General features: G+C 36.9%; 4 protein-coding genes across 5 annotated transcripts; 3 read left to right on the forward strand and 1 right to left on the reverse strand.

The window, feature by feature from the left end:
- nr2e3 (nuclear receptor subfamily 2, group E, member 3) lies at positions 1–4,039 on the forward strand. The gene is made up of 8 exons (XM_056740261.1): positions 1–633; positions 1,055–1,205; positions 1,295–1,398; positions 1,475–1,747; positions 2,397–2,578; positions 3,160–3,400; positions 3,517–3,622; positions 3,733–4,039. The coding sequence occupies exons 1-8, from the start codon at positions 552–554 to the stop codon at positions 3,863–3,865; spliced, it is 1,272 nt and encodes a 423-aa protein (XP_056596239.1). The 5' UTR covers positions 1–551; the 3' UTR covers positions 3,866–4,039.
- A 1,410-nt stretch (positions 4,040–5,449) lies between these two features.
- Positions 5,450–9,172, forward strand: stoml1 (stomatin (EPB72)-like 1). The gene is made up of 7 exons (XM_056740066.1): positions 5,450–5,700; positions 6,780–6,886; positions 6,969–7,118; positions 7,231–7,434; positions 7,702–7,912; positions 8,201–8,395; positions 8,705–9,172. The coding sequence occupies exons 1-7, from the start codon at positions 5,529–5,531 to the stop codon at positions 8,902–8,904; spliced, it is 1,239 nt and encodes a 412-aa protein (XP_056596044.1). The 5' UTR covers positions 5,450–5,528; the 3' UTR covers positions 8,905–9,172.
- Positions 9,173–9,652: 480 nt separating this feature from the next.
- LOC130414250 (cholesterol side-chain cleavage enzyme, mitochondrial) lies at positions 9,653–12,834 on the forward strand. Its single transcript, XM_056740065.1, has 9 exons — positions 9,653–9,981; positions 10,297–10,452; positions 10,525–10,724; positions 11,090–11,293; positions 11,422–11,582; positions 11,669–11,835; positions 11,907–11,985; positions 12,093–12,284; positions 12,696–12,834. Exons 1-9 carry the CDS (start codon positions 9,713–9,715, stop codon positions 12,816–12,818), a joined length of 1,551 nt encoding a protein of 516 aa, XP_056596043.1. The 5' UTR covers positions 9,653–9,712; the 3' UTR covers positions 12,819–12,834.
- A 434-nt stretch (positions 12,835–13,268) lies between these two features.
- Positions 13,269–23,466, reverse strand: ccdc33 (coiled-coil domain containing 33). Of its 2 annotated transcripts, XM_056740068.1 has the most exons (11): positions 23,132–23,466; positions 22,652–22,821; positions 22,491–22,554; positions 18,369–18,564; positions 17,505–17,593; positions 16,149–16,280; positions 15,785–15,866; positions 14,106–14,227; positions 13,923–14,012; positions 13,483–13,599; positions 13,269–13,356 (listed from the first exon to the last, which is right to left on the reverse strand). In XM_056740068.1, exons 1-11 carry the CDS (start codon positions 23,159–23,161, stop codon positions 13,294–13,296), a joined length of 1,155 nt encoding a protein of 384 aa, XP_056596046.1. In that variant the 5' UTR covers positions 23,162–23,466; the 3' UTR covers positions 13,269–13,293. The 2 variants fall into 2 exon arrangements, with proteins under 2 accessions (XP_056596046.1, XP_056596045.1); XM_056740067.1 differs by lacking the exon at positions 13,269–13,356 and having other exon boundaries at positions 13,391–13,599.
- Between the last annotated feature and the right edge of the window lie 1,496 nt (positions 23,467–24,962).

A 24,962-nucleotide genomic window follows, 5' to 3' on the forward strand; every position in this document is an offset into this window, starting at 1 on the left:
TCTCTGGATTCACAAAAATCAATATGAAAGTTAACCATGTGCCATAAGTGATGCCAAAAGACCTTGAAAACAGCATATGAGAGAGATGCAGCCGGATATGACTCAACCCAAATCCTTTTGTTTATTATTTTCTCACTTGTTGTGGATGGAGCTAATACTGAGTGTGACTGATTGATCCACCCCTAGATGGACATTAAAGATTAAGAGGGATGACAAATAGGCACTTGCTTACACAGCGCATGCTGCTAATCCCCTTGTCTTCCTTTAGGGAGCCCGCGGTAGAGTTCAGAGTTACTCACTGTCCGGCACCCCATGAGTAGGTGACAGTCCCCACTATAAAAAACCAACAGACGAGAAGTTTGACAGGACAGAGAGTTACAGAATCCAAACCAGAGATCATCATCAGGACTGACTAGTTCACTAAAGGACCTTTGAAGAAAGTAAGACTAAACGTTGGACAATTCATCTCATTGTGAAGCTCAAGGATTCTTGCAGCAACAGATTTGACCTCAAAGCCAGGGTGCACTTTGGGAACTTTGGCAGTATAACAAATGGATGATCCGATGACTGAGATGTCCATGGTACAGTTTGCATCCTCCGAGTCTTCAAGGAACTCGGATGACAGTCAGGAGGGTATGTTAATGATATTTCTTCAATTGAGTATCAAAATAGGTCACAATAAACTATTTTGTCAATGTAAATCTGTGTTTTAGATTTTGCACTGCATTAATTTGTGTTTTAATATTAGTGTGTGATAATGTTAACAATATATATATATATATATATTTTAACATTGTATAGTGGACTTGCAACGTGTTAAAACTACTACAAATTGCGATTGTGGGTCGATTTATTTGTTAAGAGTGTTGAATGAAAAGAAGTAAAACATGTTAAGTGTTAAAGGTTTTATCAATATCAGTTTTACAATTTACCCAACTTTCATAATATTTTTATACAATATCATAAAACTTTATTTCCTTTTGGGTCAAAATGTATAAAATCTCAGAGATTTATGGAATTGTGAACTAACAGGTTGTTTTCTTTGCTTTTCCAGGTAAAAGTCCTGCTCCGGGCAAAGTCTTAAACTCAGGTCTCCTCTGTAAAGTATGTTCGGATACCAGCAGTGGAAAACACTATGGCATATACACTTGTAACGGCTGTAGTGGCTTTTTCAAGCGCAGCGTGAGACGCAGACTTATCTACAGGTGAGAAAACGACTCGCATATTTAGAACCAGAGATGTTATAAGAAGCTATTTTTTTTAACATTTTCATTTCGAATATTGACATTTTCAGATGTCAAGCTGGTACAGGCATGTGTCCTGTGGATAAAGCCCATCGCAATCAGTGCCAGGCCTGTCGCTTGAAGAAATGCCTTCAGGCTGGGATGAACAAGGATGGTGAGAAAAACATCATCTTTTCCTTTATCAGTTTGTTTATTTCAGATAATTTTCAACCTCTCCGACCATCTCACAGCTGTTCAGAATGAACGTCAGCCCCGCAGTACCTCTCAGGTTAGGCTAGATGCTCTGGATGTCAACAGAGATAAAGAGCACCTTGCCACCACTTTTGAGCCCACGTCATCCTCCACTTGCTCCATCATCAACCGCCCGATGCTGGGCTCCTCCATCTGCTCCATCATCAGCTCCACAGATACAAGTCGACATCCCAGCAGTCCAAAGAATGGCCATCGCTTCATGGCTAGCCTCATGACGGCTGAGACCTGCGCCAAACTGGAGCCAGAAGAGGGTGAGGAGCAAACTAATCCTGTGGTGATCTTAAACCAGACAACATGTTTATCTTTGTTCAACAAAGCTGTTGAGGTGACTAGAGTAGATGGACAACAGATTGTTATATAGAGCTACATTCTGCTTCTGTCTCTGCTGTTTCAACCCATATGTGCAAACCCAAGCTTTGGTGTAAATTAACTTGGAAAACAAATATAAATTACCTAAATTATTAATCATGGGTGAAGCAACCAGTTGTTTTTAAGAGTGTACAATATATTGCGTTTTACAAGGGATGTAACAATATCAAAATCTCACTGTACAATAATACCTCAGTATACAGTCCACGGTACAATATTTATTGCAATATTTAAAAGACAAATGATGACTTGAAACATGCAACAAGCGTGCTGCTTTCTTTATCCTCTATCATAACTGTTGCTTAGAGGTATGAGTTATAGTATGAGATTTTATCAAATAAAATAATTGCACCTGATTGACCTTGCCAAAGGTAAAATCTATTATTTTTTCTAACATTCTCTATGTTAGGCCCGGAAGCCTTATCATTTTATACAGTCATGTGAATATTGAGACAATTTTTCTATTGCAATAACACAATATCCATAATGTTGTAACATCCCTACATTTTACAATATTAAATATTTTTGCAGTGGATGAAAATATTGACGTGACTAGTAATGAACCTGAGAGAAGTTCTCCAGAGTACGGAAGTTCAATTTATCCCACACGGGGCCCAGAGAGTGTGTACGAGACTTCGGCCCGCCTGCTCTTCATGTCTGTCAAATGGGCCAAGAACCTGCCTGTGTTTTCCCACCTGCCTTTCAGGGACCAGGTAAGAGTCAATTGTAAAGTTATTTCACAAAATATTTAAATGAAAATGAAAAATGAAGACGATAAAAGCATATTATACAAACGTTGCAGTTTTCAATCTTTACTGTCACTTAGTAAATTTACATTTTTTAAATTGGTCAATATAATCAATGTGATTATTTTAATATGAAAAATAAAACGATCAAAAAATAATAACAACAACAGCAATAATATAAATACAAATTAATAATAATAAAATATTTATTATAATTTAATTGTTATTAAATTTAGTTTATACAAATATTTGAAATAATAAATAAATAATCTAGTAATAACATTTTTATTAATGTTTAATAATTAATTATTATTGGCAAATTTAGTTAATTTAAATATTAACAATAATTAAAAAAATTGGCTAGTAGTATTATTATTAGTGCTATTATTATTATTAATGTTAGTAAATTTAGTTCATTTAAATATTTGTCATAATAGATAAACAATATATAAAATAATTATTATTATTAGATACCATAAAATATTACTTTGGATCATCAGTCTATTGCCATCCAGTAGACTTGAGTCCCCTCTCTTTGTTTTTCTAAGGTGATTCTGCTGGAAGAAGCGTGGAGCGAGCTATTCCTTCTGTGTGCGATTCAGTGGTCTCTACCCTTGGACAACTGCCCCCTGCTGTCCTTCCCTGATCTCTCGCCCCCAGGACAGGGCAAGGGCAGCCCCTCTGCCTCAGATGTGAGGGTCCTACAAGAAGTGTTCAGCCGATTCAAACCCCTTCAAGTGGATCCAACTGAGTTTGCTTGCTTGAAAGCCATCGTTCTGTTTAAGCCAGGTGCGTTTACCCTCTTGTACCACAAGAGGTCATTCATGAACCCCATAAAATCAACGCAATGAATTGATAGGGGAATCTGATTACTTCTACATGAATCGTCTTTTTTTTTCTAACAGAAACACGAGGGCTGAAAGATCCAGAACAGGTGGAGAACCTACAAGATCAGTCACAGGTGCTGTTAGCTCAGCATATACACACACTGTATCCCAGTCAAGTTGCCAGGTGAGTGAAAACACATGCACACAAACATACACCTGCAGTAAGAATTTAAAATCTAGGTGATTTTTAAAAGAAGACATAATACTAACTATTTATTGAATCTCTTTCCGCAGGTTTGGCAGACTGTTGCTTCTCCTTCCATCTTTACATTTTGTGAGCTCAGAGAGAATCGAGCAGCTCTTCTTTCAGAGGACAATTGGGAACACACCGATGGAGAAACTTCTGTGTGATATGTTCAAAAACTGACAGACTGTTGCACGAGGTGCAAAATCCATTGGACTTTAGGTGCTTTGCTTCCCTGCCATAGTTATTATGCCAATGAATCTGTCTAAAGGCTAAAAAATCTCAAATGTATATAATTGATTTGCATTTGCTTATTCTATGTCTCTCAACGGTATGTCTTACGTCTCTTTTTATTTGTGTTAGTTTTACACCCGTAATGTTGCTTTGCATTTCACAATTAAGTGAGATTCTAGATATTTCTTTCAGCCTGTTTCTCTATCATGTTGAGAATGCAAATCGCCTTCCAGTATCATTGTAATGCAATATTTTTTAGCAATGTGTTTGATGAAGTTTGAAAGCAATTGTACACAGATACCCTTTCTAAAAGGGGACACTTTTGATAAAAGTTGGAAGATATGCCTTTTATTTGTAGGACATATAAATAAAAATGCAAATGCATAATTGCATTTTCCTGTATTTCTTTTTATATAACATTTAGTATGGCATTATTTAGAGGTCTACGTACAGTTGGGGAATAATAATAATATTTGACCCCCTCCTGATTTGGAAAATTTGACCACTTAAAAATAAATGAAGAGTCTGTGGTAGGTTTATTTTATTTTAACTGATAGTGACAGATATCAACCAGAAAATCTGGAAAAACATTGTCAAAAAATTTTTAAACATCAAGTTGCTGAGAAACCTTAAAGATTTAGAGAGGAATGGACCAAAATATTGCCTGAAACGTGCTTGCCATTATCAATACAAAGTTATGTTTTGCTCGGGGATCAAATACTTATTTCACTCACAGAAATGCAAATCAATTTATAACCCTTATATAATGTGTTTTATATGGATTTTTTTCAGTTGATATTCTGTTAATATCAGTTAAATTAAGCATATACCATAAAAATGATAGACTCTTCATTTCTTTGTATTATGGGTAAACTAACAAATAGGCAGGGGATCAGATTCCCCACTTTAACACCATACATAATGCAATACTATCACACAATTGATATAATTTTGCATTCTGTACCCAGTGCATTTAAATAAATAGATCACCCATATATAAAAATTGTTTTCATAATTCAAATCGCCCTCATGCCGTTCCAGATGTTTATATTTTTTCTATCTAAAATATAAAATATTTCAAATCTCTTATTTCTCACTTGTCTCATTGTTTGATCAAATTTCATCACGAGACAGGCAAATAACCAGTGAGAGTCAGCGTCGCCATATTTTAATGTAGTACACAGATGTTCATTTGTTTTGTTTAAGTTCAGCTAAATTAGATCAAATTATTATTGTTTTCTCACAAACACATTTTGTGTTACTTCAGAAAACATTTAATCACCCACTGGAGTAACTTTAATGATGCTTTTATGATGGAGGTGTGTGGTTTTGCAGCATCAACATTGTGACCTTTACAGTTTTATTTAAAAACAAAGTTTGCATTAAAGGGTCAAATACATGATTGTCATTTTTGGTTTACCTTACACATTTGAATCTTAACACAAGTCATGTTACTTCCGTTACTCTAGAGGGCGCAAAAGGCCCACACATGACGCCAATCTATAAGCTTCAAAACGCGGAAGTGATGTTTGTTTTGATTAACCTGCTACGGATGCATTACAAAATGCTTTGATTCAGTTTTATATGAAATCATTATAATATCTCAGCGAAAATGTTCCGGAAGTCAACAGATTATGAGTATCAGTTATTGTCAGAGAAAGAGGGATGCAGTAAAACATTGGATATGTTTGCATCATCACATGATGCTTTAACTTACAGTCAGTGTCTTCAGAGAGGACATTCATTTGATTATGTGCCCAAAGTCGCTCAAAATGACTTCACAGGTAAGTCTCTGAACATTGCAAATGAAGAGTTAGGTTCCAAAATTAGATAAATTAAATTTTTGCCTTCAAAAATCGTGTTTTTATTATGTTATCATGTTTTTTATTGTGTTAATTAGCTTTCTTTTTTTGTAATTATGGCTAACTGCAGTTTGATTTGCTAGTAATTGGAATACACAACAAAAACATGATTTAAAAAAATGATTTTAATAAATCTCCTTTTGTAACCAAACTCTTTAAATTAATGCAATATTGCTCAAGTAGGAGTGTATGTTCTGTTCTTATATCTTCATGGTGCCGATATAAGAACACTACGTTACAAACACGACTACAACAGCGATATTGCATTTATACATCAGTATAATGTTTAAAGCCCTATCGCATCACATGTACACCCATGTGCAGAGATCGCAGTGCTCGCGTTTATGTGTAGGCTTTACCAAACGAATGAATGTGCAGTTATTAATTTCATATCTTGTTTATTGTATACCAGTTGTTTTTAAGAAAAAGCATCACGCAAGTAAACATTCGGAAAGGATAAACTGCTTCGTGTTCTTGTTTGCTAGCAATCTAACTTCTTCAGAGTAACGCAGTTAACGCATGAGTGATACAAACAGTCAGTGAAGCGTTTCAACGGTCAGTTCACGTGATGATCCTGCTAGAATGTCTCACGGTTATCAACCAACCAGATTAGAGAACCAGAGAGAACTGATGTATAAATATTAAATAAAACATTACAAGTATATTAAATGTGTTGTATATAGATTTTCTTTATTTTATCAATATAATAACTTGTATTATGTATATTATAGTACTGCATGTATTGTATAGTAGGATCTGTGAAAGTGAATACAGAATACTGTAGTAAGGGAAGTGTAGTAATCTTACTAGTGTACTTATATTATTCATAGTATACTGTATATATTTTAGTAATGTACTTTAAAGTATACTCACACTCATAGAGAGTGGAATAAAAAAAAAACATTAATATAGTTAAGACTGTTATCGTGTTCTTTTTTAAATTTGTCTTCTCTTTTTTTTGATTACTTTATAGAAATATAAATATCTTGTTTCTTTTCCAGACAAATCTCAAGGATTTCTGTCCTGGATTTGCAACTTGATTGTAACGTTCCTTGTTTTCCTGGTCATCTTAATAAGCTTCCCTATTTCTGGATGGTTTGTTTTAAAGGTCAGTTTCATGCACAGGATCAGAGAATTTTCGATCTTATATGACGTTTTTGGAAAGTTTAAGTGCTGAATATTATTTCCAGGTTGTACCAAACTATGAGAGGATCGTTGTTTTTCGTCTGGGTCGGATCCGTCCACCTAAAGGTCCAGGTGTGGTTCTGGTTCTGCCACTGATCGATCAGTGGCAGAGAGTCGACCTGCGGACAAAAGCCTTTAATATTCCACCCTGCAAGGTACAATCCATACGAGATACATGTATAACACTCTCATCTTGAAATTTATATGAAGACATCTCCAGAATATCTAGTTTCATAACATTGAAATTCCCGATCTTTCTACCAACAGGTGACCACTAAAGATGGTGGACTGGTGTCGGTTGGAGCAGATATTCAGTTCCGGATATGGAGTCCAGTGATGTCAGTGGTGGCCGTGCAGGATCTTAACGCGTCCACGCGACTCACTACACAGAATGCCATGATGCAAAGCCTCAGCAAAAAGACCCTGAGGGAGATACAGACAGAGAGAATCAAACTGGGAGAGCATCTCGGGGTGAGATGCTCAAATGCCCAGATGCCCATTCATTTTAATTGTGTGAATATAGTATTGTTTCACTTAATAAGGAAAAGTGGGTTTAAAATGACAATGACGTGAGGGTAAATTATGGTAGTTTTTTTATTTAGGATTAAATATAAACCCTAAATATTTCACTCTGTAGGGTTTTCAAGAGTCATTTGCATAAGTTTAAACTGGTCATTTATAAGTGACACTAAAACACCGTAGAAGTAAAAACATTTTTTAAATGCGTGTGAGATACAGATGGACATGAACGAGATGACAAAGCCGTGGGGGCTGGAGGTGGACCGCGTGGAGCTCATGCTAGAGGGGGTGCTCCGGGACCCAGACAGGGGTCAGTCGGGGACATTAATCATGCCCCCATCTGTTCCTGGGTTAGAAGGTCTGACCGGGCCAATCCAGCAGCTCGCCATGCATTTCCTGAGCCAGACGGCTGCATCTCGTGCCAGTAAAGGTGATATTTACAATCCTTTCTTTACATACTTTCATTTAAAGGCTTTAAGGATTGTATTTATAGTGTAAAACAAGAAAAGTATGTTTATAAAGACTTTGTCTGAAGCATTAAAGGTGTTTTTAGGTTATGTCTGGGCAGTTCCAAGCAATTTGAATATAGTATTGTATATATAGAGATATCTGTCTTCTGTGATTGCTGATGTGTTGTGATTTAAATGAGGAAGGAGTTTGAAAACACATATGGACAGTAATGTAAAGTCTCTTTTTGTGTGTGTGCTTTTCTTTTTAGATGTGGTGGATTTTGCGGACGAGCTGACTTCAGGCCCAGTCGCAGCTGTGAGATGCAGCAGTGTTGATGGACTGTTGGATCGGGTCAGATCAGTGCTATCTGAAGAGGTGGTCCAACAGGTCAGAGCCCGTTACCACTTTCACATCAACACTGACTCCGGACAAACCAACAACTACTATGTGGATCTGACACAAGGTAGGACTTAAGGGATAGTTCACCCAGAAATTAAAATTCTGTCATTGTTTACTCACCCTCATGTAATTTCATACCTGTATAAATGACTTTGTTCAGATGAAGACAAAGAAAGATATTTGGAAGAATGTTTGCAATTTTCAGTTCTGGGACATCAATGACTACCATGTAATTCTTGACCACCTTCGTATTTTATAAATTAATATTACGTAGACTCATTATCCCAAAAGGGAATTAAGCATTTCTAGACAGTTTTGTGTGCTATAGTGAAATAATGAATGCTGTCTCAGCGTTTTCTGTCTCTGTGTTGAGGTTGTGGAGCCTGTGGGGATGGTGTCCTACCTGGAGAGCCGGATGTTTCCCTGTGTGTGAGTGAGAAGGATTTGCTGGACATGTTTCAGGGTGACCTGAGGCCGTTCGCAGCCTACAGCAGCGGCCGACTGAAAGTACAGGGAGATCTGAACACAGCCATGAAGTTAGAAACACTCATCAGACTCCTTAAGACCACATGAAGATGGTTTATTGAAATCAAAGGAAAATATATAATGTATCGGACAGGTTAACACATAAATACGTTTTACAATTCAGTTCTATTTTAAATGGTCATTATACATTTCCTGGTTGTTTCAGTGTGTTCACGTGAGTTTATGATTTTGTGTTGTGTGAGCAAAGTGTTTAAATGAACATATTTGCATATGTAAAAATATTTTAGACCGTTTGAAATCTATTTATTGCTGATTTATGAGATTGTTTTGTCAAATAAAATATATATTCATCTTACATCTAAGATTATGTTTTACTAGCCTAGTATATATCCTTGAGGTTATGTTTTGGTTTGGTCAGTAGCCTTGTTGCACAAGGTTGTTACGCTCGGGAGTTGACCTCTGACTTCGCCTGCCCTTGGACCCTACACACAGCTGTTTATAGAGAAAGCTCTACTACAAGGTGAATTCTCCACATTTTCTGTCCAGTTCCATCATTGACATATGTTTTTTGAGGGAGCACATGCAGCACTGTGCTGCCAAATATGTTTCAGTATGGATTCTATAATAAAATAGAATCCATACTGTAAACATTCTTTATGGCTGTTTCTTAAATTGTATATATGATGTGTCTCTTCCCTAATTGATTTTTGCATATTTTATGGTGTGCCAAGTGAAAATTGAGTGTAGAAGAATTAGGGTGGTCCAAGCATATGTCCTTGGTGCACTCCTGCATCATCTTTGACATGAGTAGGAGGCCATATAAGAACCGAAACCAGCTTTCCATTAGACAGAGAGAGAGAGAGCAAGATAGTGGAAGTGTGTGAGTGTGTGTGTGATGGCCAGGTGGAGTCTGAGTGGCCGTTCGGGTCAGTTTCTCTCCACACTGAAAGAACTGCCACAGGCGAGAAGCAATCACTCAAGTGTACCTGCTGTTAAAGAAGCTCTGTATCAAAGGGACAACTCAACAGTTCGACCGTTCAATGAGATACCTGGGCTATGGAAGAACAGTCTGGCAAATCTCTATACATTCTGGAGAATGGATGGATTCAGGAATATTCATCGGATTATGGTGCACAATTTTAATATCTTCGGTCCTATTTACAGGTAAAATATCATTGCATATATATGTGCATGTTTTATACAAGTTTAGGGAATTGTAAACCCTGATATTAATAAAAATGTATACAGTAAATGAAATGTTTCCACTAAATGATTAGTTAGAATATATTTAATTGGCTAAAAATAACTCATAGTGAGTACATGCATAGGATAATTATCACTAATCTACATGGACCCTGCTTCTTCAGTATAGCTACTTAATATTCATTAATAGAATAGAATATCTAGAAATATAATATAAAAATAAAGTTTTCTAGGCCAAATGATATTACCATGGACATTCTTTATCAATCTGAACAGGGAAAAAATTGGATACTATGATAGTGTCAACATCATCAAACCTGAAGATGCTGCTATCTTGTTCAAAGCTGAGGGTCATTATCCCAAAAGACTCAGGGTGGAAGCCTGGACCTCGTACAGGGACTACAGGAATCGCAAATACGGTGTACTGCTAAAGTGAGCAACTTCTGTCCATAAATGCTATTCTGTTTACTGAAATATTCGTTAACACATTGATCTGTTCCCCAGAGATGGCGAGGACTGGAAACATAATAGGATTATTCTAAACAGGGAAGTCATTTCACCAAAAGTTCAGGGCAACTTTGTGCCTCTACTGGATGAAGTCGGTCAGGATTTTGTGGCTCGTGTTTATAAGAAGATTGAGAGGAGTGGTAAAAATGAATGGACCACAGATCTATCCCACGAGCTCTTTAAATATGCGCTGGAATGTAAGGTCTTAGACTTTTACTGTTTTTACTGTAAATTATTGTACATAAAATGACACCTGCATTTATATTACTATAGCTGCATTATATAAGACATCCTCTTTTGATATTGATGTGTTTTATATTATCGTGATGAACAGATTATTTAAATTTTATTTTACTTCTATATAATCCAAGTGACTTTAATGCTACTGATACGTGTTTATAAGATGAATTTAAATGCACTTTTATACACAAACAAAGGGGATTTTTATTTCATTGACTTTTGTTCACAAATTCATGAGTGTATTTTAAGAATTTAGTTTAATTTAAGTATTAATTTGATAAATGTAAGTCGAACACCATCCATTTCGGTCTGTTTCTGTCAGCTGTGAGTGTTGTGTTGTACGGCGAGCGCTTGGGTCTGCTGTTAGACTACATCGATCCAGATGCCCAGCACTTCATTGACTGTATCACCCAAATGTTCAAGACCACCTCCCCAATGCTATATCTTCCCCCGGCTCTGCTCCGTCGCCTGGGGGCAAAAATCTGGAAGGACCACATAGATGCTTGGGACGGAATCTTTAACCAGGGTAAAACAGCATTAGATTTGTACAGAATTCAACGATCATTTATTTGAACAGAAAAATACAGTATCTGTGAAGTACCCAGTTGGAATACTCAGTAATTTACCGTATCTCTGATTTCTTTGATAAAACAGCGGACATATGCATCCAGAACATCTACAGGCAGCTGAGGAAAGCTCCTGAAGCCAATGGGAAGTACCCGGGTGTGCTGGCAAGCCTTCTAATGCTAGACAAGTTGTCCATCGAGGACATCAAAGCAAGCGTCACAGAGCTGATGGCTGGAGGGGTGGATACTGTATGCCAAATCATCAATCACCAATATTTTCATAATAACTGATAGCTGATATTTGTGAGTAATTCTGAGACCTGTCTGTTTGTCAGACATCTATAACACTGCTGTGGACGCTATATGAGTTGGCTCGTCACCCAGACCTCCAGGAGGAGATCCGGGCAGAGATCTCGGCTGCTCGTGTGGCCTCTAGGGGAGACATGGTGCAGATGCTCAAGATGGTTCCTTTGCTTAAAGGAGCCCTGAAGGAAACTCTGAGGTAGTTAATCACTTTATTTAATATTTTAATTGTTTATTTGTTGATAAATAATTACATAACATTTTTTTGAGGTTACATCCTGTTGCAGTAAGCTTACAAAGATACATCACTGAGGATATTGTCATTCAGAATTACCATATCCCAGCTGGGGTGAGTTTGACCCCAACACTGATGACTACATTGATACTTTACATTTTATTGATAAATTGCATTGTTATTTATTTTTGGGCTGTTTGCATGTGTTCTGTACTGATCAGACATTGGTACAGCTGGGTCTCTACGCTATGGGTCGTGATCATCGGGTTTTCACACATCCGGATCAGTACCGGCCCTCTCGCTGGCTCAGAAGTGAAAGCCACTACTTTAAGAGTCTGGGATTTGGGTTCGGCCCACGCCAGTGCCTGGGTCGCAGGATAGCTGAAACAGAGATGCAGCTTTTCCTCATTCATGTATGTTTATTTTGATCTCTTTGAAACCATCAATTCACAATGTATTGGTGTTATTAAACCTAGATTATCGACCTGATTTTTTATTTTTAGGGAAACTTTTGATTGTTTCGTTTTGAAATTTGGTAGGCTTATAGATATGGTAAGGAACAGCCTATGACATCACCATTTTATAGGAATTTTCAGTAAATGCACTGAGAAAACTAACCTGCTCCAGTCTCTCGTGGTCTACCCCAAGGTTCAGTTCTCTGCCCTTTTCTTTTTCTGATTTGTTTCCTCTTTGGCAGACTTAAGTTAATTGCTTTACCAGTGATATACAAATCTGTATCTGTAACAGCACAATGTTTCCACTTTTCTTTATATACGATTAGTCACTAGATTTTATCTTCTTTGCTCTCTTTTGTATGTGTGCAGATGCTGGAGAACTTTAGGTTTGAGAAGCAGAGACAGGTGGAGGTGAGGAGCACGTTTGAGTTGATCATTCTCCCTGAGAAGCCCATCATGCTAACAGTCAAACCACTGCACAGAAACACATAGGATAACTGCAAACAGGACATGACATCACTGGAACGCTGACCTTACACTAGATACACTCAGCATTCAGTAAAAATTTGGACTGAATATATTTATTTTATTATGATACTGGCCATTTGATCTCAAGACATGTAATCTAAATTCATTTTGGAGACCAATTTATTTCTGAAATGAAAATCTGAACTTGGAATGGACACTAACAAGATTTGTTAAAAATACTAAATACGGCAATACCTATAACTATAATAAAAATGATAGGGTGTGTCCAATATTTTGATTAGTACTTTACGTTATGTGTCCTTTAGTAAATATATTAAAATATTGATAGTGTTTAATAAGGAGGTAGAAAATTCTGAAATTAAGATAGCATTGATAAATAAGTACATGAGATATTTTTATTTTCATACACTTTATTATTAGAAAAAAAACATATAACTTTCTAATCAATTGCTTTTGAATTCAGTCATGAGGTTTGTGGTTATTTCAGAGGGTCCAGTTGTCCATGTCGAACCCGCCCCAACACAGAATCAGTCACACTTTTCTATTAGACCATTACAAAAGTTACAAAAGTTAAATTACTCTACATTATGCAATTATTGTATTGTATTCTATGTAATGCATTTATGAATGTGTCAAACATATACAAAAATATGCTTACATAACTCACCACAGGCAGGTCATGAAGAACCATAGTTGATGTTCTAGCAAATCCATGTTCATATTCACTTAGTCTAGTCAACATGTCTTGTTTCTCTTTACCCCATTGTCTGGAGTTCTCCTTCAGCTGAAATGAACATGACCACAGGATAAGCATATTCCTACCATTGGTTCTACAAACAAACAGATGCTTTTGAGGTTGTGCTGAACTTATTTTTAGTGACGTTCATGCTACAGCATGGAATGGTGCTACTATTTTCTGGAATACTTCAAAAACTCATCAAAGCTTTGCTTGTGTCCTGTCTCTGGACAGGTGTGGTTTCTATGTGGTTTCTATGAGTAAAGCTAATAAAATAATTTAAGTTTGAATATTTCTTGTCAGTGTGTTATATATAATACTTTACATTATTAAAATATGTCTGTCTTCTGACACCATAAAAAAGAGCAAACCTGTTGTTCCAGTGACTGGATTCGACCCTCAGCTCTCGCCAGCTGTGTTAATAACTCCAGTTTCTCACTGTCTGAGAAAGACTGATGGGACTGAGACAAAAAAACACATGAATTAAAACGTTTAGTTAGTGCTGTTCAGTCTGTTTCAAGTGTACAGTTTAGAGTAATATGAATGATGTTTACCTGTACAGGCTGATGAATGATGAATTGAAGGGGTTGAGTACGCAGTCTGTTCAGTTCTTCTCTAAGTCGAGAGTTTTCTGTTGCAAGCACAGTCTCAATCTCTCTCATCTTGTGCTCTTCATCTGAATAAACACAGCACATCTACCTTACTGTTCCTACGTTACCACGGTATATTAAATATGTGGTATAGGCCGGATTCAAACCTGTCTCCTATATGAGCTATCCACTGTCATGACTGTAAGTTTATGTCGCTCACAATTAAAGAGATATTAACTTAAATGAATTCAATGCATTTTTAGTCGCTTACAACAAATGTGCTAGCCTATTAGTCTACTTAACATATTAATATTAAATTAAAGGGGTCACCTGGCGAGAAAACATGTTTTTCTGTGTCTTTGGTGTGTTATAAGTTCGCCATGCATGTATTAGACACGTAAAATTGCAAAAATGAAAGTGTAAGAACAAAAGATGCAATCCATCTGAAAGCGAATGCTCACCCAGACCTGCCTGAAACTCCTCGTGTAACCACACCCCACAAATCTACGTCAGTTCATGGTATGATTTGACTAAGACTGCTCAAATGTATATGCAAGTAAGGTGGGCGTACCTGTCAGTACAATTGATTTGGAACCTGATGTTCTAAATATGGTACGAGGCGTTACATTTCCGTCACATGCTTGCAGTATTCGACCAATCACTACCCACTGGTTAACTGGCCAATCACAGCACACCTCGCTTTTCAGACAATGAGTTTTGTAAAAATTGGAGCATTGGTTCCTCGCCGCTGTTTGCATTCGTTTTGCTCACCGGGGTGCTGTTGACATCAGCTTTAGAATTTTGTACTTGTTAATATTATTCTTAAATGTAACATTTTGCGTGAATTATTATCACCACATAGAGGAATTGATAGTCTGCATAACATATTACCAGCGTTTATCTTTTATCTTCTCTATCTCTCTCGGTGAGTGTTATTGGGTGTGTCAGTACATGTATGATATTTAATGTATTGCTTATAGTTAACATGTTTTCATGTACAGCTGCTTTGTAACAATGAGAATTGTAAAAAGTGCTTTACAAATAAAAGTTGAGTTGAGATTAAACAAGTATTATAAACCTTTATAACTTTCACGTGTAGTTGTAGTACAAACAAAAAACCTTGTTGTAAACTTGTCGTGTATTCAGTTTACTGTTACACTTATGGGGTTTAACCCTAGTCCTAGACTAATTTAAATGTTAGATGTGTCTTGATCAAAAACAACTTGCACTGACATAACTAAAAATATATCAGTGCGATTGTTTTGTCTCAAGATTTAGACCAGTAATGTTTATTGTTAAGTATGTTTTTTTAAATTGATTTAAATATGCTAATTTAACTAAGGCCTAATCCTAATTTAAAATAATCCTTGTCCGGGAAACCGCCCCCAAGTAGGCTACAGTTAAGAAGTATAGTTTTATAAAATAAAAAGTGACTCCAATTTAGTCTGAAGATACTTGTACACTTAAAAGTATACCACTAGAAGCCTACATAGCTAAGTTTTAAGTTTTTAATTCTTTATTTACTAAATATTCTAATATCAAAGTAAACCTACTAAAAGTAACCTGAAGTGTACATATTTTCAATGGGTGTGCAGTGAACTGTGAGCATGTGTGATTTCATTCAGCCTGTGCAAGAGACCCACCTTTACGTTTCTTCTTTTCTGGATTCTCTTGATTTCTCTCCCTTAACTTTGCATCCAATATTGTCTCCATCTTCTCAATGACCTGCCAGTGAATTAACACAACACACACAATAACTGAACATACTGAACATCACTTATGAGACAAAAACCCTAAATGATCCTCAGTACATACACCAATTTATTCAATTATAGTTGAAACATAAGGTGATAAACCTTTATTAAAGAATTATGACATCAAGACCACAACATACTGTGCAGGTTCTGATCCAACCTTTTTTTGGGATTGTGTCTAAAAATGAGACCAAACGATACATGACATTAAAATTGCTGGACATTTACATGCAGTAGTACGGCAGCTAGATACCTTGTCCTGTTGGTGAACTGTCTCCTGCAGTGCAGTTATCTTGCTGCTACGGGCCTGATATTTCTTTAACAACGCCTGCTGCTGTTGATGGACCCTTTGCAATTGAATAAACTCTTTCTCAGCGTCGTTTTTCTGGAATAAACAAAGTAAAGAACTCAAAACCCATACACATTTGTTGAAGCAGCAACGTGGAGATTTTAGCAGATATAGAGGTGAGATTGCGAATTGCAACCAATGGCTAACTCCAGCTGTGAATCAATGAAATATACTGAAGAAACAAAAATATTTCTATTAGAAATCACCAAGTGTATATTAAAATTATAATTTGTTAATTAAAAACTTAAGTTAATATAGCTGTTTATTTCTGTGATATTTACTGAGCCCACATAATTATGTTTTAGAGTGCAATAGATACCGGGAAAAAACAACACACAGCACCTTTAACTGAGTCTGTTAACTTATTTGCCAGGAATGCTTCTTAGTGTTGTTTACCCGGTAAGTCATAACATAACAAGAACATCTGAACTGTTTTTTATAATTTTTTGAATTTCCCCCAACTGCATGAAAAGAATAAAATAGGAGAATAAGAGTGCTGTGCTGAACAGATCATAGACGAATACAATATGAATGCATTTATAATGCACATAAGAAAGTTTTTGTGGAGACCAAAATGAAACATTCACAGTGTATAAATAAAACCGAATATGCTAAGTCCCTATGGACTTGAAGTTTTGATCGTTTTTACTGCCGCATTCTGACACATTTCCAATTGAAAAGGAATTTCTAAGGAGAACAGCAAGGTGCAAGGTGACTTGCATTTTTTCCTGCGAATTGATTGGATGTGTAAAAACAGTTGAATTTTGAAATGAAACTGGCAGCAGACTGACAGTTGAAAGGAAGGAGTTAACGGATGCTCTGCCCAAGCCGTCTAGTTTACATCATTTGAGACGGATAGTCATTTCAGGGCGTAAGTGTATTTTCACACTTTAACTGAAGATTATAAGGAATACATGGAATTTAAAAAGAGAATGGCCCACATTGACAAGCTATTTAGTATGAACGCTATATTTCAAGAAAAAATAAGAATTGTCTTTTTAATTTCAAAGGGACCTTTAAGTGTAACATCTGTGTTAAAGATGCCTGCTTGCCCTTTGCATTTTCATCAAATGAAAACAAACTCAATGACCGGATTTAATCAGTGATCTTGAGAGGAAAGCATTAATGCATTTAATAAATCATTTCCTACTGCCAGCAAATATCACTCATGTGTACCAGTCAATGTAGCCCCTGAGCTTTCAAGAGGAAGTCTGCTGCTTCGGTACTAAAGGATTTAATTCAAGTCTGATGGAAGCACACCTTGATCAACTCATTCTGAAGCTGTTGGATTCTGTCATTTTGGGAAGTGGCCCGGCTGCTTTCACTGGTCAGCTTTAACTTCAGAGAAGCTACAACAGAAGACACTGATAATAGCTATATAAACAATAAAAGGTTAACAAAAAAATAGATGTGTAACTAAATAATTAACGAAACACTGTAAATACATCACATCATATAAAGGGATAGTTCCAATCTTGAACAATAGAGTACTTTGAATAGCTAAGAATTTACCTTCAATGAATGATGGATTTTAAACTTAGCCGAAAGTGTGAAACTGAAGGCTTTCAAAGGACGGCAAAAACATAAACAGTTTGACTGTGACAGCAGAGGTACTTTTGGAGAAAATATTCCAGGCGTTATCTAAACACGAAGCATTTCCCATAGGTAGGAAATTAAAGCCTGCGTTTGCTTTGAAGGGCTCAAAGGTCTTCGACGTGTCCTTTAAACTGAGCCTTGCATGCGTGTGTGTGAGGGACACACGCTGTCCTTCAGCAGATTAGACAGCGAGTGCTTATCAGATTCCTTGAGCTAAATGAGACGTTTTATCAATCCTCAACACAGCTACAAGGATATAAAACCTGGGAGGATTAGCAACTTCTTTCTGAAATGCGAAAGTCTGAAAATAACTTTCTACACTACGTCATTGAACTGCATTGTAAAACTTCTCTCTATCAACTTCTCAGTATCAAAATGAGTAAACAATTATTTAGTTTGAGCTTAAAGAACTGCAGCATTACCCGTGGTTGGTTCTCAGGTAGCCAATGTTAACCATTAATGTGCACAATGAGGACCGAAGCCTTCTCTGAGCATGCTTAAACAAGATTACAATATGAGGAATTATACCGATCCGATCAGCAATCTCAGCCCTGGTCATGACGTCAACATCAATGTCATCCAGCAGGGTGTGACCCAGATCCTGATGCAGGGAGAGATCACGTCTCAGCTGACTGTTCTCAGACTCCAGACTGCTCACCTGAGAACGCAGGATGATGATGTCATCTGCCATCCTGTGCATGGCTGTACGGTAGTTCTCCAGCTCCTGATGGAGAAATACAGACAATTATAAACATTTTGGCTTCAGTTGTGTTTTTTGAATATGACACTTAACTTTATTTACATAATGTTTTTCAAGTTTTATTACTCTTCCAGTTGTTAACTCTACTTTCTAATTAGAAAATTAAAAGAATAGTTCTAATTCCGTCATCATTTACTCACTCTGTCATTTTAAAGCGGTGTGATTTTCCTTCTTATCAAAACACAAAAGAAGATATTTTGAAAGATGTTGGTAACCAAAAACCCTGGGTCCTCATTGACTTCAGTGTTATGGACACTGATTATGGAAACCAATGCACTTCAATGGTTTTTAAAAAATATTCTTCAAAATATCTTCTCTGCAGAAGAAGGAAAGTCGTATACAGGTTATAAAATGACAAAGGGGCATGTAAATGATGACCGAATTTTCATATTGAAGGTGAACTAATCCTTCAAAAGCATAAATTATTGATACAAAATATAAAAAATAGCGCTACATGTAAAATTACGTGATGTTGAAGTAAATTGCTATTGAAACATGGTATTACCATGGTACCTTTTGACAGAAACTTGAAGGTTTTTTACAATTGAAATACTTTTACTTTGCAACATTAAAAAGCATCTATCAAAGTTTTTACTTCACTACACTTAAATATGTAATGTAGAAAAAGATGTATTTTTTAAACAAACCTAACACCTTTAAGAATATGTATTGAGGTTTTAAAAAGTGTATTGAAATACATTTATGAAATGTGGTGGAGACGTGATAATATCCTTTTTAATGTAGGGTAGGAAAATCTTTATAGTAAAAAAATTATAAAGGACAGAAATTTGAAAACGTACTTGACAATAAAAATACCTCACTACTGTCTACCTCTCCCTCTTTATAAATAAAAGATCATTGATAAAATAAAATAAATTAATGGAATCACATTGCAGATAGCAAAGATAATTGATTTAATGTTAAATCAACAGTGAGAATAACAAACTTATTCAACATTAAATCCATTATTGTTACTTTCTAAGTGATAACATTATCGTTTTTATTATATAAATTAAAATTGTTTAATTTATAATTCATTTCAACTATCTATCAACAAGACACGTCATGTATCATGTCTTTCACACAAACACCTCTTATAACAGTCATCATTAAAACACAACAAAATAAATTCTTGAGCAGCTATCCAGTAGTAAAAAACTACTGCCACTAGAGGGCATTAAAGCCCTGCTCATATTTACTCACTGTGTCTCCATGGCGCCAAAACAGTATTAAAACTAAAAGCAGTCTTGTTTTCATGCAAAATTTGTTTTACGAATTTCTTAAATTATTATTGATTTTTCTAAAAATGTAAATCAACAATGGCTTTTAATGTTGTTCTTTAATGCTTTTAAAGGGGAAGAGAATGTGTTTGTGTTTAGACAACAGCTTGACTCACTGCAGTACAATATAATCGACTCGAGACTGTAACCGCAGGCAGATACTGAGACCTGAGTGAGATCCGAGTATACAAAGAATTCAAGAATTACTATGAGATCTAGCAGGTCAAAGGTGTATAAATTCCCAGAATCCCTTGCAAAACTGTTGGATGTGGATCAAATCATAGAGACAGACAGAGAGAAGCAGCTATAAATAAACCAGACAGAGCTGGAATCATATCATCAGAGCTCAATTTAAAAAATCTTGAATGTTTGTTCGATTGAACAATAAGACCTGTGGCATCAACCTTCTGCTAAACAGAGAACAGCCCAGGGACATGGGATGTGCCACACCATCAGGCATCCTTTTGTGCTATTATGTTAACTGCATGTCTTGCGACACGTGAGCGAGGGTTCTTTCATGTGTATCATGTAGGGTCACCATGCATAGGAAGGGGGTCTGACTGAACTGGGAGTGGGCGTCAGCCGTGCAGAAATGGAAGGGTTTGAATGAGAGACCGATTAGACGATTCCAATCTGGGCCAGTGTGCTTGTGTCTCCCTTGGGTCATCTGAAAGAAATTGAGCGCATAATTGAAAGGGCACACATGCTAGGTGAGAATGATGATCAGTGATGAGATGGGACCCCACGAAGGGGCGGAGATGAGGAGTGGGTCTTCTGAACCCAATGAAAGAGTGAATGTATTGAGATCGGACCCTGCGGATGGGGTGCCTGAGAATTGGCTCCAAACAATCACATTATAAAAATTTGGGTCTCTCTCTCTCTCTCTGTGATGATGAAAGAAGAAAAGCTGATAATGTATTTTCATTCCTTTCAATAAAAAGCCCTTGTGGCCCATCTCAAGGTGACATGTATGTGTCTACAGTTTTCATTTAAAAGCAAATGTATTCAAAAAGTAATTGTAATCTGAAATAATCCAACAGGATATCAAACATAAATACTGCTAAAATTCACAATATATAAAAAACAGAGAGAGAGAGAGAGCGAGAGCGAGAGAGCGAGAGAGAGCATTCATGTTCTTTCTGCTTTGTCTGTATGTTCGCCTAGATTGTTTTATTATGGGCATCCGCTTGGTTATATTCTGCTATTATTGCGGTCTCATTGATTTCAGATCTATCCTCAGACAGCCTCTTCCTGTATGGGAGATTCAAGCTGGCATAATAAATGGAACCGACCATTTAATCGCTACCCGTCAGCCAGACTCCCGACCGAGACATGAGAAAGGAGGGCCTGACGGACACTAAAAAAGCTTTTGCCCCTCACTGGACCCAAACCTTCTGTATACCTCCTGACCTTCACAAACACTACGCTACATTTCAAGTAATCCTTTTCTCCTTATGGAAAGTTTATTCCATAAACATTTTATTTTCAAACATGACCAAGAGTTCTCTCTTGAAGGTTGGGAGGGAGAATTTCTGTGAAGGAATTCTGGGCTATCATACACATCAACCTTGTATATCTATATTTCATGATTTAAAAAAAATCATTACTATTGGTCACATTTCATGTTTGTTCATTGCACATATTAACCAAAAAAAGTATTCAAAAGAGCATGTCAGCAGTTTTATTGTATTAAAAGATGTGTTTATTTTTTTTAATTGAGCCATTTTGGACATACAAGGTTTCACTTGACAGCGAAAACATAAATGTAACGCGCTTGGCCTGAAGTTAATTTCTGATCTGTGTTTGTTTACTGGTCTGGCTAGTGGCTTATAATATAACTATTAATACATTATTTTATTTATATTAATATTATATTGTACCGAATAGTTATTGTATTAAATAAACAATTTGTTGAATTTTTTGTATGTTAATTTTATGAAATAATCTATTTGTTAAATAGGTCGTGTAAATTTGTCACATTTAAGTTTAGCCAAGTAAAGGTTCTTTTACTGGTAACCCAAACAATACTGTCTAGACATACTTTTAACTTGCTAGCTATAATGAAATTAACTTATTTATTTAGCTTGTTTTCAGAAAAAAACATTTTGGGAGTGTACCAAAAGTTACATTTGGCCCACAAAAGCGCTGGGTGTTGGGTGCAACCCAAGTAATTTGTATTTATTTTCACTTGAAAAAGTTAAGTAAGGGATAATTATAATTGAATTACAGTAACCTCTGATGTAATTGAACTAAATACTGTGTAATAGTTCAATAGTGGAATTGACATCTAAATTCAAAGTCTATGTTTGAATCAGTTAATACGAATCCTTTATGTAGGTTTATATTATTCATTTGAATGAATTAAAAGAGATGTTTCATGTCTATCCTAGATTCACTTAATGAGTCATGGTTGATATAGGATATACATAGAAGGTAATTAGTAATAAGTAATTCAATCCTTTTTTGAGAGAGTAATTTGTTCAGTAATCTAACTACACTATTGAATATGTAATGAGTAACTAGTATTTAATTACTAGTAACTTACCCAACAATGGCAGTAACGTACGTTCATGATGTTGCTTTGAAACCTTCTATAATTTTAATACTCACTTTAGTTTGATGTTCAGCGACTTCATCTGTCTGTGGATCATCTTTTATAACAGGTACAGGGGGACTAAAAAAATCATAGACACAAATGAGCAGGGAAAAACCGTGATAAAATGATTACTACAACTGATATTTCTAGAAATCCTTAATGTGTTAAACTTAACCTGTTGTGTGGTGAATGTGGATCAAAAGTTTGGTTGAGCTCTGGGTTTATTTTCTGTTGTTCAGGTTCAGGTCTGGTCTGAGATGTAGGCTGTTTATCGATGTGAAGGTACTCTGACAGAATATTGGAAATCACGTCATGTGACGGCAAATCAAATATCTCTTTTTCCAACTGTGTGGAAAAAAAAAAAAAAATAGCATGTTTAATTATATGATTCTAACACAAGACAATGAAAAAAATGGATGGATGGATGGATGAATGCCTCCATCAAATACTAATCATAATAACACGATATCAAACACAATGTAAGTTGTTTGGTACCAAAAGTTCAATTTTGTCATTTATTCATTCCCTGTCATGTCATTCAAAACCTGTATGACTCTTTCTTGTGCTGTAAATCTAAACATAAAATGGACAAATAACATTTCTCCATATGTACAACAAATAAACAAGTTTCAATATTAAAGGATCTAGTACTTACAGAGCATGTCACTGGCCTATGATACTCCATTTTCAGCAATGTACAGCAATATACAACATGTGCACATCGAATCCAAAGTTCAGCTCCACTCAGACTTTCATGAGAAGAAACAGAGGTTGAAGTTCCAGTGCCAAACTTAATCAGTCACAGTTGCCAGGTACCAAACTCTCCCCAGGACCATCATTTCATCTCAATTCTACAGAATAAACTTTCATAAAATAATATAAGATCTGTTCTGAGATCAAACAAGAAGCCATATGAGACCACCAGCATCTGTAGAATGCTTACAATACCCCTCGCAGGCTCATTCTGTGGGTTCTGCATAAGTCTGAAGCATTCTGAGCTCTTATCAGGAATAATAAACAGGAACACACAGAGCTCTGAGACTGTTAGCAACCTGAGAGCGGGTTACCACAACACAAGACCTGCCTAGCAACTTTTATATCTGTTGGACAGATGATGTCCCACTTTACTCTATATGTAGTAAAAAACAGTTTAATACAAATAAAATGTTATGTTTTTTAGTTTTACATTTTAAATTGCCCGTTGTATTTTTCTGCATTTTCTTATGTAAATAGTTTTCTTGTCTTTTATAGCTTGTATCTTAAAGCCATGTTAAATCAATATTAATGAATAAAAAGGCTCATTCCCCACAGGTCTGATGTCTATACGTAGCAGGAGATTGATGAGCAGCGGGCTCTTAATGGTTTGTGCTCATGCTGTGAGGTGCTTGTTCCTCGTTCAGAACGCTGATGTCAGCTCAGCAAGATACCTGTCCGCTTCTGAACACAACGTGTTCCTCTCCCCATGCCAAAGGTTACTGCTCATACATATTTATTCGCATCAATCATCACATGATTATCTGTCAACAACATATATAGAATATTATGGACAGTTTTGATGAAAAGCCATTTTAAATAGGAGAATATTATATAATGTTGACAGCCAGTAGATGTTAATGCCTACCATAAAACTCAGTCGACATAAACTATTTACAGGACAATTACTAGAATTATGTCAGAAATAAGTAAACGTGGCACGGTGGCTTAGTGGTTAGCACGTTCGCCTCACACCTCCAGCTCCCGACTTGTGTGTGTGTGGAGTTTGCATGTTCTCCCCGTGCCTCGGGGGTTTCCTCCGGGTACTCCGGTTTCCTCCCCTGGTCCAAAGACATGCATGGTAGGTTGATTGGCATATCTGGAAAAATTGTCCGTAGGGTGTGAGTGTGTGAGTGAACGAGTGAGTGTGTGTGCCCTGCGATGGGTTGGCACTCCATCCAGGGTGTATCCTGCCTTGATGCCCGATGACTCCTGAGATAGGCGCAGGCTCCCCGTGACCCGAGGTAGTTCGGATGGGCCGGATGGGACCGGCTGGAGGGCCTCTGGATGGCCGGACGGGACAGGCTGGAAGGCATTTGAAAGGCTGGAAGGGACCGGCTCGATGGGATCTGAAAGGCCGGACGGGACCGGACAGGACCGGCTCGATGGCATCTGGAAGGCCGGATGGGACTGGCTCGATGGGATCTGGAAGGCCGGACGGGACCTGCTCCGAGAGCAGGTCCCCTTTAACTGTCTCCGAGAGCAGGTCCCCTTTAACCGGCTCCGAGAGCATGTCCCCTTTAACCGGCTCATGTAGCCGGTTGGTGGCGGAGTCTGTCAGCTGGGCAGCGATCTTTAGCGGCAGTTTAGTCGGCTCTAGAGGCTGGGCAGCAGGCTTTGCAGACCCCGGATTTCTGTGCGCTCTGTCTCCGGTGGAGGACTTCGGAGAGATCGTGAGGTGAGTCGGATCGCTCGCCACGTGCACAGACGGGATTGGATGATGATCGATCTCA

This window comes from Triplophysa dalaica, chromosome 24 (assembly GCF_015846415.1).
Source record: "Triplophysa dalaica isolate WHDGS20190420 chromosome 24, ASM1584641v1, whole genome shotgun sequence".
NCBI classification, from domain to species: Eukaryota; Metazoa; Chordata; class Actinopteri; order Cypriniformes; family Nemacheilidae; genus Triplophysa; species Triplophysa dalaica.